The 19806-nt window shown below is 37.8% G+C and overlaps 1 protein-coding gene across 1 annotated transcript; it reads right to left on the bottom strand.

Annotated features, from left to right (window-relative positions):
• Positions 1 to 4612: 4612 nt before the first annotated feature.
• LOC122194926 (putative cytochrome c biosynthesis ccmC-like mitochondrial protein) lies at positions 4613 to 5521 on the bottom strand. Its single transcript, XM_042896262.2, has one exon. It carries the CDS (start codon positions 5363 to 5365, stop codon positions 4613 to 4615), a length of 753 nt encoding a protein of 250 aa, XP_042752196.2. The 5' UTR covers positions 5366 to 5521.
• Positions 5522 to 19806: the final 14285 nt, after the last annotated feature.

A 19806-nucleotide genomic window follows, 5' to 3' on the forward strand; every position in this document is an offset into this window, starting at 1 on the left:
TTTCTGCTCGCTCCTGTCAACGAATGAATTTACTACTTGTGTCGCTGACATTCCATTAGCATGGTGGACTATAGACCGGCTTTCACGTTCACTCTATAGGAAGGGGACTTAGATTAGTCGATTCAATGGGCGAACTGCTTTCCCTTAAAGGTAGCAAGTGATTGAAATGACAAGCTTGTAACTGATATGAAATCGGAAGACAGTAAGTTGGACGAGGAGCTCATGTACCACAGAGTGGACAAATGCTCCTCTCTTTCAAGAGACTGTTTATGTTCTTTTTTCTTTAGTCTCTTTACCTGCGAGCATGAATTCCTGAACCCAATACTAGGAAAGAGCTTCATACCCTATAGAACTGACAGATCGGCTAGCGAAGATGGCTCAGTCTCAGTAGATCCCTCACTCCTCACCGGCTTACGGAAAGAGAGCCCTAAGGGAGAGAGTTCTGGTACTTCAGGCATATCTATCAATGGGCAAAGACAGACGAGCCTTCTATCTCTTCCAGTCTTATAAAGGAAAGAAACCAGGATGAACATGCTTGAGTTTCAATAGGTGACTTTAAGGTAGGCGCCTATCTCTTATTATACTATAGCAACGGGAGAAGTCGGGATTGGTGCCCGGAAATCTATAAAAAATTAGCATTTTTCCCTGATAGAACTTTTTCAATTCATGATCTTCTCTACGAAGGGAAAAGTGAAATTTTCATTTGACAGCTATATAAGATAGACACTTTCTAATTTCCATGTCTGTCTATAAGGGAAATAGGTCAAGTGTCATTTTGCAGCTATATGAGCATGAACATCTACTTTAGAATTTGAATAGTCCTCTTAGCCGGTCGATTGGCTTGAATCTCTCTTTCTTTTGAATCGTAACCTACTATTAGTGTATGCCTAAAACTGAACTAATTACTTTTCTCTAACCAACTTATGACCAAACAAAAAATGACTTAACTAATTGCCAGATTTCCCTCTCCTCATTAAAAACTACTTCTATCTAGCTCCTCTCTTCACCATCTTTTGGTCAAAAAGAGTAAGAGTATTAAATCCCAAAAGTCCTAGGAGTTAAGCATGCTGGTGATGAACTAGTTCTCGTTCACCCCGGGTGGAATGAGTCAAGCTAGTTCCGAAATCGCCAGGGCCCTCTTGTTCTAATCTTTTTCTTAGAAACTGGCTTTTAGAAGTCTTGCTGCGAGGAAGATTAGAAACGCCTTACTATATTGAATTGAGAACAGTGGCATTTTTTCTGCAAATATGGAGTTTGTTGAAAGGACTTGCATCCTTCGTTCGTAGTGGTCATTTATAGCTGTTTTTCCAACTAAACCTAATTTACTATTTTGCGACAAGAGGGGGCTCTTACTTCTTTTATCTCTAGGTTGAGTACTAGCAAGTCAAGGAATCGGGTTTTCAGCATCTATAGTGGAAGAGTGTACTAGTGGTGGTTTAGTTAGAGACAACAACGGGAAGGGGGCTCTCTCTTCTTTCAGCTGATTCTCCTTTTACTAGGCTTGGATAGATGGGGGTGTCGGTGTAAAGATCGCATGCAACAGTAAATGGAAATGGAATCAAACCTCCTCCTATAGGTAAGTTCAGTCTGTAACTGAGGCTTTCTAGGCATAGGGCTAATAGCACAATGGCGGTGCGGCTAGGCTTTGTGGGTTCGAATGACGATTAGAGATAACCAGCCAGGCAAGGGAAAGAAGGAAGTCTTCCTGCGGAGGGGGAAGAAGCGGCCCAGTTTAATAGATTCAATGGTCGACTTGCTTGAATCGAAGAGGAAGAGCCCACTTTCATATTGAATTCAAGCTTCCATTAGCTCCTTCAGGATGGGATTGACGTATGGAACCACTGACAGTGAACCGTTCGTCTACCTCAGGTCTTACACTGAATGACCTCTCTCATCTAATCGATCGGTGAAGGATGTCTTTGAAGATCATCTGGTCTGGCTCGTTACCATTAGTTCCTCTCTCTATAGTCGAGCTAGTAAAACGAGATATCCTATTGAAGTGAACGTTCACAAAGATCGGGAAGTAGTAGCCGTAAATCTATCCACTCGTGTAGTTTTAGGCCGCAGATGTCTACTTTTCTTTAATATGGAATTCAAATCAGATCCTAGAGTTTAACCACTGGGTGAGAGTGGGTGAGCTTGCATTCGAAAGTTTATAGTTTCCCGGCTAAAAATCACCTGCTTGTTTACAGACTGAACTGATCTATAAAAAAAAAGACAGAAGCGAGGAAAGGCCCCTTCGCTGCTCTCTCTGTTTTTTCCCTCGAGCGGGATTTGAACCCACGTCCGACTACCTGTTGAACTATACAAGAGGCCGCTCTACCGCTGAGCTACCGAGGTGGGGCTTAAGACAGGAAATCTAAATCGGCACACACGTTTTTTCATTCATTAGCTGTAACCAGCTGAGCTACCTGGACCTCTTTCCTAAAATATGCTTTTTCCTTACGCTTCTTCGTCAAGCTTTCGAGCAGAATATCCATACCTTTCTTTTAGTAGTGAATGACATGCTTGACAATAACGCTAAATCTAGACATTTAAGGTGTAACACAATGCCTTAAGTGTGGGAGGGCAGCCTATCCGTATCCCTTCGCATGGTCGTTCTATCACGAAGTTGGCAGCGGGAGTGGGACGAGAGCTCGGCTGCGAGTATCTCCCTTTCAGTGACCTGGGACAGGAGACGATTTTATGAGTTTGCCTTGTTGGCATGCTCAGTGGTCATAGTGCCTTTGATTGAAATTCCATTTGCACCCATCTCCTTCGGGGATCCATTAAAGGGATTAGAGTGGAATTTCCATTCCACCTATCCGCACCCTATCTCGCTGAAATTTAGATATGTGAGCCCGGAAACACATTTTAAAATACGCCTGTCAGCGTAGCTCTTTTTGGAACGGTACGAGCAGACCACTTAAGCAGATACCTAGACTTCCATTTTGAACCACCAAGCAAGGTAGTTGTGTAGGCGGAATATAGTATCCTTCATCGGAATCAGAACAAACTGAAGGAACAAGACAGCACCAGATCAACTTTAAAGAGCAAGCAAGAACCACTGAAAGAGGCCGCTATAAGTGCCAGCAAAGCTACTCATGCACCTGGAGCGAGCCACCTGGCGATTGAGGGGCAATCATATGCTTCTGTTAAAAAATTATCCTCTCATCGATGTTATACCGAACTGAACTAATAAAAGTTTCTCATTTAGAAAGAATGGCGAAAGAGGCCTCCTTACATTGCCCAACTAGAGCGAAAAGCCTTATTGCGTTGCGGCCCTAAGTAGCTATGGGGTGTTGATGTACTTGGAACCTAGACCGGTTACCTGAGTATGGTGGTTCGGTAGCCGTTCAATGATAGCATGAGATCCTCGCTTCGGTAAGTTACAAGGATGAATGCAAATAGCAAGGCGTTGTGCTGTGTGAAGTGGGACTGGATGCCCTAAGTTAAGTGCTTCCTTATTAATATTAATTAATGATCTTGCTCAGTAGGAGGGCTTTCCCCCTTCTGTGCAGCCTGATTCTCTCTATGGAAATGAGGGTGCCCTCGATTGACATTTATCATCGAATAAGGAATCCTTCCATGGATGAGAAGGTTGAGTTACAGTACAGACTCCGTTGGCTTTCGCAAGGAAGCATCTTGAAAGTTCTGCAATCTATGGTTGATGCCTCACTCGAACTCTATCCCATACCCTAATGCTGAAGCTACTCTGCCTCTCGGAACCCAAAAAGAAAGTCGGGCGCTTGGGAAGCTATGCAAAACCTGAAAAAAGGAATTTGCTTTCCATCTTTGAGCTCAGAGGTTATGATCGTCTCCTCATTAGGCTATTTTTAAAAAAGTATAGTTGACTCATCAGCTGAGTGGTTCGCCTCTTGTCCACCTGATTTTTTTACTTCATTTTCCGACCTGGAAAACCAATGACTCTTCAGGTTAGGTTCTCTTTCAACATAGACATCCCGATGACCATGGATCAACTTCGTTCCACGAAATAGAAAGAAAATGAAATCTTCCTCTTAGGGCGTTCGATTCCGCGAAATGGCGACCCGTTTTGCCGGAGTATTCTGCTGTGGTTAGCATTGTTAGGAATGCTTCTGACCATCTTAGGCCATTCTTGATGATGGACCCTCCGGCAACTTTAGAAGCCTTGGTTCGTAAGGGCTCTTATCTTGAACTAACGCTTTGATCTCGGCTTCTAGATCCATATCCTTTCGCATCAAGAGTACCAGCGCGTCTCAAACCCACCTTTATCCCAACAACCCCATGATGAACAGAGAGGAACCCGATGAGGGAAGTGGGACAATGTTCAGACCTTGGCTGTCACAACAAGCAACCAATCAGTTCCAGTCCCAAGGGCGGGTAAAACAAGGCCTCGACGGATGGGAACTCCTACTCTGACTATAGTTTTGCGATCTCTAAGCGGGATTTTAAGTCATCTATCCTTTATCTTTCCCTAGCGAGTGAAGAAAGAGTGGATGTTTTGAACGAGTGTTGAGCGAGTGATGTGCCCCATAAGCTATAAGGGCGAGCTATATGTATCAATTCCGTGAGCAGCGATTGAACTGAACGTAAAAAGTGCATCCAACAGGAATCGAACCTACGAATTTGCCCGGTTGGGCGCTTTAACCATTCAGCCATGGATGCAAAGAGACTCAGCGAGTGAACTAGGTTTTGGTATTCCTTCTTGAGCTTCTATTTCTTCTGTTAAAGGAGATTCGAGAAAAGATGGAATAAGAAGACGTGTTTCCAGAACGAACAAGATACGGGTTGAGAAAGGGGAGTTAGCAAAGTTAGACAAGATTGGAATGGGCATAGGAACATGTATTGATGTACCATATCGGCTAATGCTCCCAGGTTGATGCGATGTATTCCACCAGTTGACTGAAGACTTGATTATTGGTATATCGATCGGTCCAGCACGGATTGAAATAGGAGCCGGTTCGATAGGAAGCTTTTGAAAACGCAGTGCACCCATGTAAATAAGGAACGAGATTAATACAGAGGTTAAACGAGCATCCCACACCCAAAAGGTGCCCCACATAGGTCTTCCCCGAAACCCCCCAGTAACTAAGGTAAACAACGTAGAAAAAGCACCCATTTCTGTACCGGTTCCGAAAGAGCGAAGAAAGAGGGGATGTTTTGTTAATAGGAACAAGAACGTGTTTATAGCCGTAGCGATATAAACAAGAATACTCATCCGAGCCGCAGGAACGTGTACATAAGGAATACGAGAATTTCCACCTTGTTGAAGGTCTAGTGGTGCTACCCGAAGACTTAAATGAATAGCCATCGCTGTTAAGAACAACCGAGATCCAATGAAAATTTTCGCGTAGCTTCTGGTCTTTGACATCAAAAAAGAAGGTTTTAATAATGCAAGGGACATCTTATAATTTTATCCTAGCTAGTGGAACAATAAAGACGAAGTGTCTAATTAGACTTATGGTCCTTTGTTTCCAAATAGAAAGACACCAAATTCTCCGGGAAGCCCTATCTTTCGAAGGACTTATCGATTTGCTCCCCCTGACGAGCCCCCCTACCCGCCGGACCACCCCTTCTCTCTCTCGCGACCGACCCCTTGTTAGTTCGTAGAGCCGACGATGGGCGGCCAACCTCATGGATCACGCGTCTGGTCCCTCTCCCGTCGGGCGAGAGCTTTCAATAAAGCATCTCTCGCTTGGAAAGCAGGAACCGGTCTGCTTTGGAGATCCCGCAGAAGTTCCCGGATCTTCAAAAGCTTCGCGAGGGACGCGACATCCAATTGTAGCTTAATCTTAGTATTTTGGAGTACACTTGAGGTCACTCCCCTATTTCCAAAGGAAGAAAGAAAAGAGGAAATCTCCCTTTCTATTTCCTTTGCTGTTGGTCCCGGCGGACGCAGAGTTAAGTCCAAATCGAGTTGGGCATTTGAGGAACCCTCCTCTCCTGCACATTCTACGTGTTCGACCAACCACTCAGAGCAAAGGTCAAGAAGACAACACAGAGTGGAAATGGTCCAAGTGATCCCAGGTACCCATGAATTCCTACACTTATTATAGTGGAAATGCCATAAAGCGCGAACCAAGATCCGTGAGACAAAAACCAAAACCAAGACAAGTAATAACAGGAGATCATAGTTGATGTTTAAGTCTAAATCGAACACTAAATAATAAAAGAATTGAAAACACCACTTGAGAAGCTTTACTTCTAGCAAAGTTGCTAAAATAGTAAAAATAAGAAGGACTTAAAATGAAACCAAAAAGGAAGCCATGATTTTATTATATATCTTTGTCATTCGCTCCTTGCTCGCGGAGCGGCATACCGAAAAAAAGATAGGATTTGAATCGATGACTTAAGCCCTTGCGCTATTCCCCCCCTGATCGCATCGTAGATAGCAGTCAGAGTCAGTACGCTTTCTATTCTTTTTCGAAAGTGAGATCACCATCGGCTTGTTTTGTTGAAATCGAGAAAGTTCACTCCTAAAAGCAACCTTTCTCTTATATACGATAAGACGAAAAGCATTTAGTTCGATCGAGTTCTATCTATATCTATCTTCAAATCACATAAAATGGAAAGAAGAGCGTTTTTCCAGCTAATCGAGTGCCTTTACTAAAGAGTGATTACTAAACTTAGTCTATGAAAATACAAGCGAAAGCTTGAAGAAAAGATAAAATGCGAACTTTCGCGCCTTCGAAAAGGCTTTAATTAAAGTGGATTTCGGGAATGGGTGCGTCCTCTCAGCTTTAACTTGTCGCTATCTCAATCACTGAATTCAATTTCCATTTTTTTGATTGTACGGGTGCTGAGGGGCTTCTATATAAAGCGAAAGCCCTCCGGACAGAGGGAATGGAACCTGCGCATCTCTGTTGACTTCATAATTACCCTTTTACCTTTAAAGCATTCCTGAATTCTGTCTGTCACGTATGGAATTGTAGTCTTTGGATGAACTACGGCTTTGTGCTGCGGCAAAGATTTCTCTGTATCAGGTACGCATCGCAAGAGCATATGAAACAAAAAAAAGTAAAACGTCTTCTTTTTCCGCCCTCAGTCTGACTAACCATTCTATGTTCTGCATGAGAAAAGGTTATCAAAAGGTACTTTCGAAGGATATCGGGACTCAATTCAATTTAGTACCACCCTTCCCGCCAGTCCGCCCTTCCCCGAGTCTTTCTCATTCTTTTGGAGTGAAAACAGTAATGGAAATGAGTCATTTCACGGATAATGCTTACCGAGGAAAAATATACTTTAGCATTACAACTACCAGAAAAGAAGAGTTCAGTCTTACCCAGTTCTTTCTATTTCTCCCTTATTCGGATAGAATCGGAGCTATTTAACAGAGGAACGTAAGCCAACTCCCAACTCTCATTAGCGAAGCGTTAGTAGCAATCTTTCTATCAATTACTTTCCTTGCCATCTTGATTGCCGCTCCGCACCTTACCTTTCTTTCCAGAAAAGAATTGAACCCTCACTCATCCTATCTCCCCTTCCTCCAACTACGCTTAGACCGACAGTGGCAAGAGCTTCTTCTTTGTTCACAGCTTGAGCGGATTCGATTCCGAACCTTTTTTTTTGAGTAACTATAGTGATTCCTTCCCTTTCTCTTCCTTCTTTCCCAGAGCTACTGGCTCATTTCACTCTCTTTAAATAAGTCTGGGAGTCACTCGCTTCCTAAAGCACGGGAAAGAGAGAAGATCTCTTATTTATACCCACTCTTCAAAATTGAATTTCCCTTCTTCCAAGAGCTAAATCGATGGCACTTGGGATCCTTCCCTAAACTAAAGAATTTACTTACCTTGCGCCGGTATCATTTAGCTTGAGCCGGGAACTCCTATTTACCTTGAGACAGGTATTCTTTATTATAGATATCACCGTTCAAGCGGAAGACTAATTAGACTTTCTCTCGTCCAAAGCATGAGTGAACGGTTGATTCTCGAAGAGAGGATTTGCTCACAACCGAGTCTGTCCAAGAGCTTGGGTAAGCATTCAAAGCAAAAGTAGTCTCCTTTCATGACCACTTTTCAGTATCAATGAGTGTTGTGGGAACAACAACCTTTTCTTCTTCTAAGTACCATTCTTGGGAAGAACATCCTTCCGCTAGCCTTAAAGCACCTAGCTCCTTAACCTTCCTCGTACTAGTGGATGAAAGACCTCGTTTGGGCAACCTATTTTCATCATGTGCTGGTAACACCAGTTCGCATCTGGCTATTCCACTTCTTATAGTAATTAACGGCATTCTCAAGTCCAATCCGATTCTGCATGAATCGCATTCTCCAGTCCGATTCTGCATGAATTGCTTTCTTTTCTCCAGTCCAATCCGATTCTGAAAAGACTGAGCATAGCCTTTTGGTTGCCTCTCCATCGGGGAAATCCAGCCTTTATAGTTCAGCTAGCCTATTAGGCGTTGTGTAAGAGCTCTATGCTATATATGGAATAGCGGTAAGTGCTGCTTGATTGACTGCTTTAAAGTTTGAAACAAGTCTTGGATTCGGAAGAGAAGTAGGCATAGAGGATATTGAGAAAGATGGTTAACTGCTTGCTAACTGCTTTAGGTTTAGGAGTGTCGGCTCCAGGCTAGAGAAAAGATAGGATATTATTGAAGCGACATTTTTTCCTAGAGGCATTTCTGATCATTGCCCTTGTATTGTTAGATCTAGCATTTAGTTTAGAAAGGTCAATATACCCTTTAAGTTCTTTCATTTCTGGGCGAAGGTTGAGGAATTTTTCAGGTATACCCACATCAAGATGTTCCTGAACAGTCTCAGGGAAGGCCACCATTACCCTGACGAATGTCCCGTGGCAGCACCATGCAAGTCTTTGTTACTCTTAGAAGCACCATCCCTATTTTTTTATTTGAACAGAAGGAAATTCCCAAGCAAGAAACTTGGTTACCTGCATACTTGGCTCCGTTTTCTTCGAATAGAAAGTAGAGACAGCAATTTAAACATCGTTAGCAATCCTCCGGTTAGGATCATGAGGGAGAATAAAGTCTCCATCAAAAACAGCTTGACACCTCCGAACCCAAATATTCCATGCTATCGCACATAAGGTCGTACACCACTGGCAATCAAAACCAAACTTAAGATCTTTACAAGAAGCATTGCTGCATAACCAATCCGTGAATGCCAAGGAGTAGAAGGCACTTTGATGCTTAGTGGGAATAAAGATGTTCCAGATCAATTTAGCAAAGTGACACTCACGCAAAACATGTAAACAATCCTAAAAGGTGTCCACATCTAGAACAACTACTAGTCCCCGAAAATGCCTCTCCCGTCCCGTCCTTCTCTCTTGACATGGAACCCGCGGATGTCAGCCCCCCCCTGCCCGAACCGCGTCACCAAAGCGGCTCCTTTTCGGTAGTAAAGTTTAGATCTGCTGATCTAAACTTTGCACTTTGTTTAAGTCATTTAGTGGAGCGTGTGTGGTTAACCGGCACAGTAACTCGTATTTAACAAGGTAGGCAAAGGGTAACTTAATGTTTATCATTGTATCGATGGAGCGTGTGTGGTTAACCGGCACATCGATTGAGGGGTAAACACTTAAGGGTACCAAGTATATTTGCATGGTTATTCACACCTTGTTTTGTGATCCTCGGCATCCCAGTCACAAAACCTGAAGGGACCACTCGAGATTGAAACATGCCATTGAATAGTTTAATGAATCTCAAAAGAATCTAGGAGTTTCAAAACCAATAATACATTTCGTTTATCTTGGTGGAAATTGGTGAATCGTCATTCACCTACCTTCAAATATTCTATAGCTTGGATTACGACATCCCTCTTCCAAGTTATAAAATATTGTGTTGGGTCCTAGCCTTAATATTTCATATTGGGTGTTATATTAAGGACTTTAGATCAACTATCTTGAATATCTCACAAAAGATGTCTAGTTCAGACATCTATGATCAACCCAAATCTCTTGGAACTTCACTTCCTCCACCTCCTCCAATTATTCTCCCTAACCCACAAGTTCTTGAAAAGCTTAAGGTCACTCAAGCCCTATTGGCAAGGAAAGGTCTATGTGTGATCACATCTTGGAGATGTAGTCACATATTGACAAGCCGGGAGAGTTGGGTGTCAAAGTCTTGAGAAAGTTGGTGGTTCAATCACTTTCTGAGTCTCATAGTGAGTTCCTTTGGGACTCCTATGAAACAAACTATGACAAGACCCTTAATGATTTTATCTATTTGGTAAGATCAACTTCTTAAAACTTTATGGACATTGAAAATGGTGACACTGAAAATCCAGAAAAAGCATTCTCTTCCCAATGGAAAGGGATCGGCCATAGTCAAATCGGTTGACCAAATGGTAAAGAGAAAGGCTAGGTCTGAGATTATTCCATGTACCATTCCCAAAGGATCCATATGGTTCTATTGCCAAAAGGAAAGGGCATTGGTTGTGAAGCTGCCAAATTTACCTGAAAGATCATTAGGCTAGTAAAGTCAATAAGTTTGACTCTACTTCAGGTAAAGTCCACTATCTAACTCTGCTAAGTTTTTATTCTGAGATTCTTGATACATGATGTGACTGGGTCACATGTTGATGTTTTAAAAATCAAAGAAAATTGAAGAAACTTAAAGAACGAATATGCTGAATCTGATCGCGTAGATGGATTTCTATCACATAGTTTGAAGATCAAATTCTTGAGCTACTTCTTAGGAGTTATGATATATTGCTTAGGAACAGATAACAACATAGTTTTCTTGCTCTTTTGCATTGTAAGGTAGTTTTCCCGCAAAGTTTTAAAATAAAAGGAAAATTTTGAATTTTATTTATTTTAAAATATCCTAACAATGGCATTTGTGGAAAAGAAGTGTTGCTTATATGATTCCATTGATAGCAATATTGAAAATATGAATTTGATTCTTTCATTTGTGGTAGTGTCTAAATTTACCAAATAAGAAAAGATACTCATCACCCAAGTTTCAGTTGGATAGAAACTTGGAGTCATGCAAGTTGTATAGCATGATGAATGAGAAATTTCAAGCATTTGAAAATTAAGACTAACTACTTGTTCACATGGATGTGTGAGTCAAGTGAAGGACTAAGGGATTAAGTACACTTTCTTGTGCACTTGTCAAAGTCCACCACAAAAGATGGATAGGACTATTCATCATGATTTACTAAGGTTTAGTAAATATGATTATACTTACAAGCTTAAGTATAATTCTGAAACATTGGAAAAGTTTCAATGTATGACAGAACGAATAAGAAGAATCAAATTAGGCAAAAGGATAAAAGTTTCTCAAATCTGAAAAGATGGGAGAGTACTTTAGTAATCATGTATATATGATCATCTTAATGATTAAGAGACCTTATCACAATTCATTCTCTAAGTACATTCTGATAGCTAAGAAGAGGAGCTATGAATTGTTGAAGTGGTTAAATCAAGAAGATGAGTCATATTTCATTCCATAACAATTCTTAGAGTCATACTCCAAGATTGTAACTTGAGTGACATGTCTTAAAGAAGGTTTAAAAAGCACTTGTCAAATGTAAGAGTAAAAGTTTTCTACTCTTGTACATTTGAAATTGGTAAGTTGTGATGTTTTGGATAAAACAAAGACCAACTAAGGCTAATTGTGTTAAGTGTCTATCTTGATTAGAATCCACACTATCTCTTGAATATTTGGAAAGATAGTCTTATATGTCAAGAGGACAGTGGGAGTCTTAAAGATCCTGAAAAGAAGTTCAAGATCTAATCAAGAATAAAAACCTGTAGTTTAACACTAACACACGACGTGAGGTTTATAACCTATCGTGTTGACATTTATGTGCCCATTCCAGTTAAGTTGGCTATACATTTGAGTTCCACATGTTCTCAGTTGTTTGCATAGCTACTTGGAAGCGATGGCAGGCCCTTGAGCTGCCAGGTGGCAAGAAGTAAAGATTGCACAAGTTCAATCAATATGAGTTAGGATTTATCACTAACCTAGTCTTGTGATTATGGTTTTGACAAATTCACATGGATAGGAACACTTACACCATAAAATCTAAGTGTCATAAGGTTTATCTTCGATTCATGAAAATGATGGTAAGGAAACTCTTTCACTAAGTAGATTTTGAGTAGATAGCAACTGTGGGAATGATAAAAGGTCTAAACATTATGATTACGGCATCCCTTTTCATAATTGTTTAGACATACCTGTGAGCTATCTAAGGCAAGGTGTATGATTTTGATAAAGTTTTATCAAAGCAATCTAGTATCAGAAATCTAAACTTTGGTAAGAAAGTCAATAAAGTATTGATTTCTAGAAGTCCAGCTGATTTCTGAGTACATCTCAAAGCTAGTAGGAGCAATGTTAATTATAGAAAACAAAAGTTTCAATTCGTGAGGCTGCAGTGGTTGAAAAGTTGTTTTGCTATAATTAAGGGAGAGGAAATTATACTTCATTACAATTCTAAAAGCTTAGATTGAGATTTTAATCAATTTAGTCAAGAATATATATGAATTTCATGTTGGAATGGCTCAACATAAGGAAATTCTATATATGGGTTCATTATTTGCGTTCTAAAATTCGATTATGATTATGGCATCCCTTTTCATAATCTGAATTATGAGAACTTGGCAAATAGAAATGAAAATATTATAGCAAAAGACTGGTTTAGTCTTTATGTGAGACATCATGAATCGTGTCCCATATGCTTCGGATATAGGATCGATTATATGTGCTATATTCATCCTGTCTAAAATTTTCCAGATGCATGGGGCATTAAGAAGGGAAAAGGTCTAGAACTGGATATGACTAAAACAATTAAGCAATTGTCGAGGACAATCTAAGGTTTACCAAAGATTGGTTGCTCAGGGACAGTTGGAAGTATAGTGTTAATTGTTGGAAGGACCATATTGACATATTCTGAAAAGAGGCAACTCTTGTTCAAAAGTGATAGTCAAAAAGGGAATGTGGAAATGATCCCAGTGGTGGAAGTTGTTCAATAAGTTTGTATAAGATTAGGAAACTTAATGCAAGAAGGATGTTTCCAATGAGTTGATCTTCTTTGGAATGCTCTGTAATGTTTGTTGTCAAATCTTTGTGACTTTGTGCATAATCATTAGAAGAGAATCATTGCATATAAGTTGAGAATCTAACATATTTAGGTAAAATGGCATGAACTTGGAATTCCTGCAGTTGCCATAAGAATTCGGGAGTGTGAAATTAGAGTAATTCAAAGTTTGGTCAATTGGTTTATTTCACAAAGTAAGGGTCATAGACAAACATAGTATGCATACTTGGTGTATGACATGACTAGTGTTTAGAAAACATAGTGTACATGCTTGGAGCATGGGATAACTATCGTTTTAAATTCAAGAATAAAGTTGATAGCTGAAACAGTATACAATGAATAATGTGCAATCATATGGTGATAAATAAAAGGTGTTTTATTTATATTCATAAGTTCTGAGACCATATTAGATTCATTTATTCTTGTGTTTCACTTTGCATGTTTTGACTTCCATAATAACTAGGTTATTCTTCCGGGATGACTAAGTTATTCAAACCATCCACAGTCGGTCATATGTTGGAAGTAGATATGAATCAAGACTGTCATGGATTGGCTTGTAGAGGTCGAAGTTAGTGGACAAAGTTGTGCTACAACACTCATGAGTGCTCATATGTTCTGAGTATTGGATTCAACCCATGCTCATTTGAATTACTTCATGGATTTTATCACGAGTGATCATGAGACGATAATATCTTATATTCTTCAAACCTAGAGATATGAGTTGTTACTATAAGTTGATCGTACATGGATTGCACGAAAACGCATTGGTAACTCGATGATATAAAACGTGCCTTTGTGTATGATTCAACAAGTAGTAGAACAAGCCGTATGAGTCGAAGTTTATCCATTCCTTTTACCTTCGGGATAAAAGCGATATCTGTGGGCCCCTTGATGATATAATGATGACACATGTGAGTGCTTGGCCAAGCCAGGACTGATTTGAATCAGAAATCGGGAAACAACAAATGGACAGAGAGAATGATTGATAATCCATGTCTCAGTCCATACGATATCCAGAATGGAGGAATATACGATCACTTATCTAATGGACAAGTCAATGACAAAGGTTAGAGTTCATCAGCAAGGTCAGAGTTCGACGGAAGCTTTTGAGAGCTACGATTGCCAGTCGGTTCTTGAAGTCATAACTATAATTGATAAGACTTGACCCGACCCGTTATGGTCCATTTGGGTTGCATGGCATCATGCACTTTGATAGACTATAATGAGAGAAATAACACTTAAGGTTGATTAATATATTATAAGTTCCAATATATTAATAGAATTATTTAATTAGTATTGATCAAGAATTAATCTAGAATTAATTAAGTGATCAAAAGAAGACTAATTAAATATATGGGTTGATTGTCTAAATCATCCATACTTGTATAATGGGCTAATGCTCCATGGATAATCAAGTTGGGCTAAAACCCATAGGAGTGTCCATGGATGCTCAAAGGTGTATTTGAACCCATGGATCCAAGGAAATGGAAGGCCATGACAATTAGGGTTTACCCTAATTGTAACAACTATATAAGATCATATTCTTTGGGAAAAATCGGCCACTATGGATAATAAGAAAGGGCTAGCCGATTTTAGGAGTGTTTAAGTTATTCCAAGTGTATTTGGTGTTGTGTGCACCATTTGAGGTGTCACACTTGAGGCACTTGGCACTCAAGCTTCATGAAGACATTCTACATCAAAGAGGTATATATTCTATCTTGTTATATTCATTATTTTGTATGCTAGATTAGGATAATACCTTGGATGTTCATAATTGCATGTATAATAGAGAAAACATAGATCCAAGGTATTTAGGGTTGCATGTACAGTTAGGAGTGTTAGAATGCTGAAAACCCAACATTACAATGGGCCGAGATAGTTGTTGTGAGAAGGAAGTCAGTAAGGCGTTTTGGGGCATGCTATGGGTAACCTTTGCAGGTTCAATTATGGGGTCAGGAGTTGCCTTGGTGCTCAGTGTTGAAAGGGATATCTGAGAGGTAGCTCGGGCTTATGATTGTTAGATATTAGAGGATACTTCTAAGCAAGCATGATCATTTTCTTGTGTCTGAGGACATGGTGTTGAGAGTTCTTTGTTTAGATGGGTTTCGATTGCAGTACAGTGGATGGGTCTCTAATGTAATTTGACCCTTTCGTTACTTAGAGTTTGATATGGATCGTTTAGTATATCTAGTATGAGTGATCGGTAGCCAATTTTTGGGCTTTGACATGTTCCTATCAGTCGCAACGAGAGAATTAGAGGGGCAGTGAGTTATCAGGGTTTGTTATTCGAGGAGCGAATAACATGGTGATAGCTTGAGAGGGCGGTCTGGCAGTGAGACAGGCCACTAGAGTTTCCAAATTCTGGAGAGTCAGAAGGGTATCATAGCGGCAGAAAATTATGTCCTCTTCTAGGTTTGGGAGTTCCTATTTAGTTTTAGGTGTCCATGGAGGAAGTTAGCTGTGTGGTATGAGATCCTTTCGATGGTACTTTTCGGGTTTTTGGGTTCGATCTATCTGACGTTGAGAAGCGATTTCGAGGGCGAAATCTAATTCAAGTGGGGGGGGGGGGGGGGGGGTATTGTAACATCCAGACTTTCGGGTATATTATTGTGTGTTTAATTTTTGAGAAACCCTAATTTCCCAATTTCCCAAGGTTATAGCCTCGAGTCTTACTGAGACACATTGACTGGAGGGTCTTACTGTGTTATAGCATCGAGTGTCTAATGAGTTATGTTTGGTATTTTGGGGAACTCACTAAGTTTCGTGTTTATCGTGTTATGTGATATGTGTTTAAGGTTTTCTCAGGATCGCGGGAAGACACCGGCTTGATTGTACACACTAGAGAAATAGTTATTTTTGAGGATCCTGGATTATTAAACAAACAATTATGGAGTTGCGTTTCGTAAATTTAATCAATGAGATTTTTGTGTAATGTGTTACGAGAATTATGTGATTTTAAAATGAATAATTTGCTTGAAAATTTACGGTGTTACACGACCTCCACCTTTGTCACCACCAGCACAACCACCACCATCGCCGCAATCACCAAAACAAATACCAACAATTTGTTTTTATGAAAACAGTAAAAAAATACATATAACTTTATATAAAGACTAAACACATGGAAATAACTTTTATTTCATGTTTATTTCGTAGACATAGAAAAACTATGAATATATTTTACCTTTTAAAAACAAAAACGTAGTCTTTCATTTTAGGGCTAATAAACAAAAAAATAAAGTTCCTAACTTTATTTCTCCGTTCCATACAAGCTTGAAAAAGCAACATACTTTTAAATGAGTCCTTTGCTGCGTCTAGACAAAAAATTACAATCATATTTTCTTCAATCTTGTGTTGGTTTACACAAAGTCAAATACTATTGATTTTCAATTTGATACGTATCAAAGCGAACGGATGGTTGCCAAAAGGCAAGCTTTTTATTTGTTGGTTTCATTTGATATTTAATTATTTTTGAACTTATGATCATGCATGGAACACGTAGGACATCCCACCGAATTGATTCATGTCAAAAGATGTTTTGCTTTATCGAATCTTTATCTTTTGATTTTCACATTAATACAAAAAAGTTTGTTGGCTCAATACTACAGTAATGTGGGTGAGGCACACTGCAGTGATGTTAGCCGTCTTGAAAGTCTGCTGACATGGAATACATTTACCAATAAGAAACCTACAGCCTGGAGAGTTGTCTGCCCATGTCATTCTTGGTGACAACTATCCTCTAGTAGTTAGCCTCACCTCTTAACTTCTATATATATATATATATATATATATATATATATATATATATATATATATATATATATATATATATATATATATATATATATATATATATATATATATATATATATATATATATATATATATATATATATAGGTTTAGGTTTAGGTTCATGTGAGACGACCCAATTTTGTGAGACTGTGAGACGCATTTTTTTATTTTTTATTTTAGTTAAATCAAGTTCCGAAAATAATATTTAAAATTTTTTTTTGGATTTTTCCATATATTTTGCATTTTAAAATTATTTTTTAGAATATGTACAGTATAATATTCTATTAGAATATTTCACGTATTTATAAAAAAAATGGAATTTTTTTTATTTATTTTTATTTTTTTTAGTTAATTCAAGTTCGGAAGATAATATTTAAAATTTTTTTTTAGATTTTTCCATATATTTTGTATTTTAAAATTATTTTTTTAGAATATGTCAGTGTAATATTCGATTAAAATATTTCATGTATTTTAAAAAAAAACGGGATTTATTTTTATTTTTTTTATTTTTTTTTTACTTTTTTTTAAAATTTTTTTTTAGTTATTTCAAGTTCCGAAAATATGATTTAAAAAAATAATTTTTGGATCTTTCCATTTATTTTGCATATTAAAATTATTTTTAAACTTGGTCTCACGGTCTATATATATATATATATATATATATATATATATATATATATATATATATATATATATATATATATATATATATATATATATATATATATATATATATATATATGGGAAAAGTGAATATACCCTCAAGGATATATAACATTACATACCCACTTATTAAAACTACGTAGTTTTGATTATAGGTAATTTTCTGAAAAAAAAAAAAAAAAAAAAAAAACAATTTCCTAACAGAGATATCTACGTTTCCTTATTCCTATAAAATAGAAATCGATTCTCCTTTTTTTTCGAATGATTACATAATAATCGCTGTGAAAACAATCGACAATAACAAAAAAAGATTTCATATAATCGCAATTTCGACTAAACCAAAACACGATTTCACAGAAATCGCAATTTTCATAAAAAGAAGTTTCAATTCAATTAACTGGTTTCGTGCAAACATTGTTGTGCTAGCTCATCCTGTTCCATGATCGATTTCGTTCAATGATAGTCTGGTTGTGAAACAAAAACGTTTTGTCATACGATCACAAAAAAAAAGAATTCAAATAAATTGGAATTCAAAGCAATCAGAGTTCACAGAAAAACGAAAGAAGGTAAATTCACATATCAGTTTAGATATTGATTTCCAGTCAAAAAAGTTTTAAGGTTTATGCATAGTCCATCAAAGAATCTCAATTAGATTGTAAGATATGATCACCAATGCATATGCATAACTGAGTAGTTAGATGTGAGATATACATCATGTTTTGAGTTAGAATACACCGATTCCTTAGCTGCAAATCATATAAATAATCAACTAAATATCCATCTCCATTATGACAAAAGAAATAAAAAATAATGGTTTATACCTAAAAATGATGAATCGTAGGCTTGACTATTCAGGTATTATGGAAAAATTCATAGTAGTTGTCACCATTCTGTTTCTGTTTTCATAGTTTCTGTATTGTTCAAGTTTTGTTTATCTGTAACTTTCTCTTGTTACATTGTGCTTTCGTTAGTGCTAGCTGCTTGCTTTTAGCATTTTTTTTTTCATTTTTTATTTGACCATTTAAATGTATCTGTAGTATTCCTATTCCTACTAATGAATTAAATCAATGCAAAAAAAAACAAGGAGAAGTCGATGACAGTTTCTGTGTAATATTACATTTGATGACAACTTTATTAATTTTTTTTAAACAATTAGAAGGTCTTATAAATTAAACATACAAACATTTTTTTTAACTAATCATTGATACATTATATGCACATGTATCCACAAATTATTTGGATCCATATATTAACTTAAAAAAATAATAAAATTGGTTATGTGTGATGAATAACACATTGTTTTATTTATATGCTTTGTAGCAAGAAAGAATGGAGAAGGCCATGATGTTTGAAACCGAAGCAACTGATCTGGCTATAGAACCGTATATAAATAAAAATGTTGACACAAATGATTTCATGGAAGAAACATATGAATCTGAAGCACATAACGATTTCGATGTGAACATTGAATTTGACGAAGATGGAGATAATGTTGAAAGGATACTGGGAAAGGTTTTCGATACGCCCGACGAAGCATATACATTTTATAACGATTATTCCTTTTTACATGGTTTTGGTATACGTAAAGATGATACAGTTAAAAACACAAGAACAAATGAGCCTTATCGGAAGTATTATGTATGCTGCAAAGAAGGTTTCAAACGGGTAGACAACAATGATTCAAGTGGAAATGAGAAAAAACGTCGTAGAGATGTTAGAACTGGATGTCAAGCAAAGCTTCGAATTACAAGACAGGAGGATGGAAAATGGTTGGTGGACTTATTTAATGACACACACAATCATGAATTGACCATGACACCAACGAAGGTAATCAAGCATCGATCTCATAGCAATTTTCACCGTTCAATAGAAGGTAAATCTCTTATGGTGCAATTTGGTCAAGCAGGGTTGAAACCTTCTCAGATTAAAAAGGCAGTTAATACAATGAAAACCTCAAATATAGCTGATGTTACTTCAAAGCAATGTGCTGATGTCTTATATGAGCATTGAAAACAACATAGAGGAAATGAGTTCTATGGACTTATAAAACATTTTCAAGATAAAACATTAGTTGACAGTGACCAGTATTTTGTCGTGGAATTGTCTGATGATGAGTATCCTATAAATATCTTTTGGGCTGATGGTAGATCAAGAGATGCATATACAAAATTTAGAGATGTTGTTGTGTTTGATGTCACTTATATGACTAACAAATTCAAGATGCCCTTTGCTCCCTTTACTGGGGTGAATCATCATGGATAGTCTATCCTTTTTGGTGGAGCATTGCTTGAAAATGAAAAGGAAGAGACATTTGAATGGCTATTTAAACATTTCCTCAAATGTATGTTTAACAAGTATCCGAATGCAATTATTACCGATCAAGACAAAGCT

The sequence above is a fragment of the Lactuca sativa genome, chromosome 7, assembly GCF_002870075.4.
Source record: "Lactuca sativa cultivar Salinas chromosome 7, Lsat_Salinas_v11, whole genome shotgun sequence".
In the NCBI taxonomy this organism is placed as follows: Eukaryota; Viridiplantae; Streptophyta; class Magnoliopsida; order Asterales; family Asteraceae; genus Lactuca; species Lactuca sativa.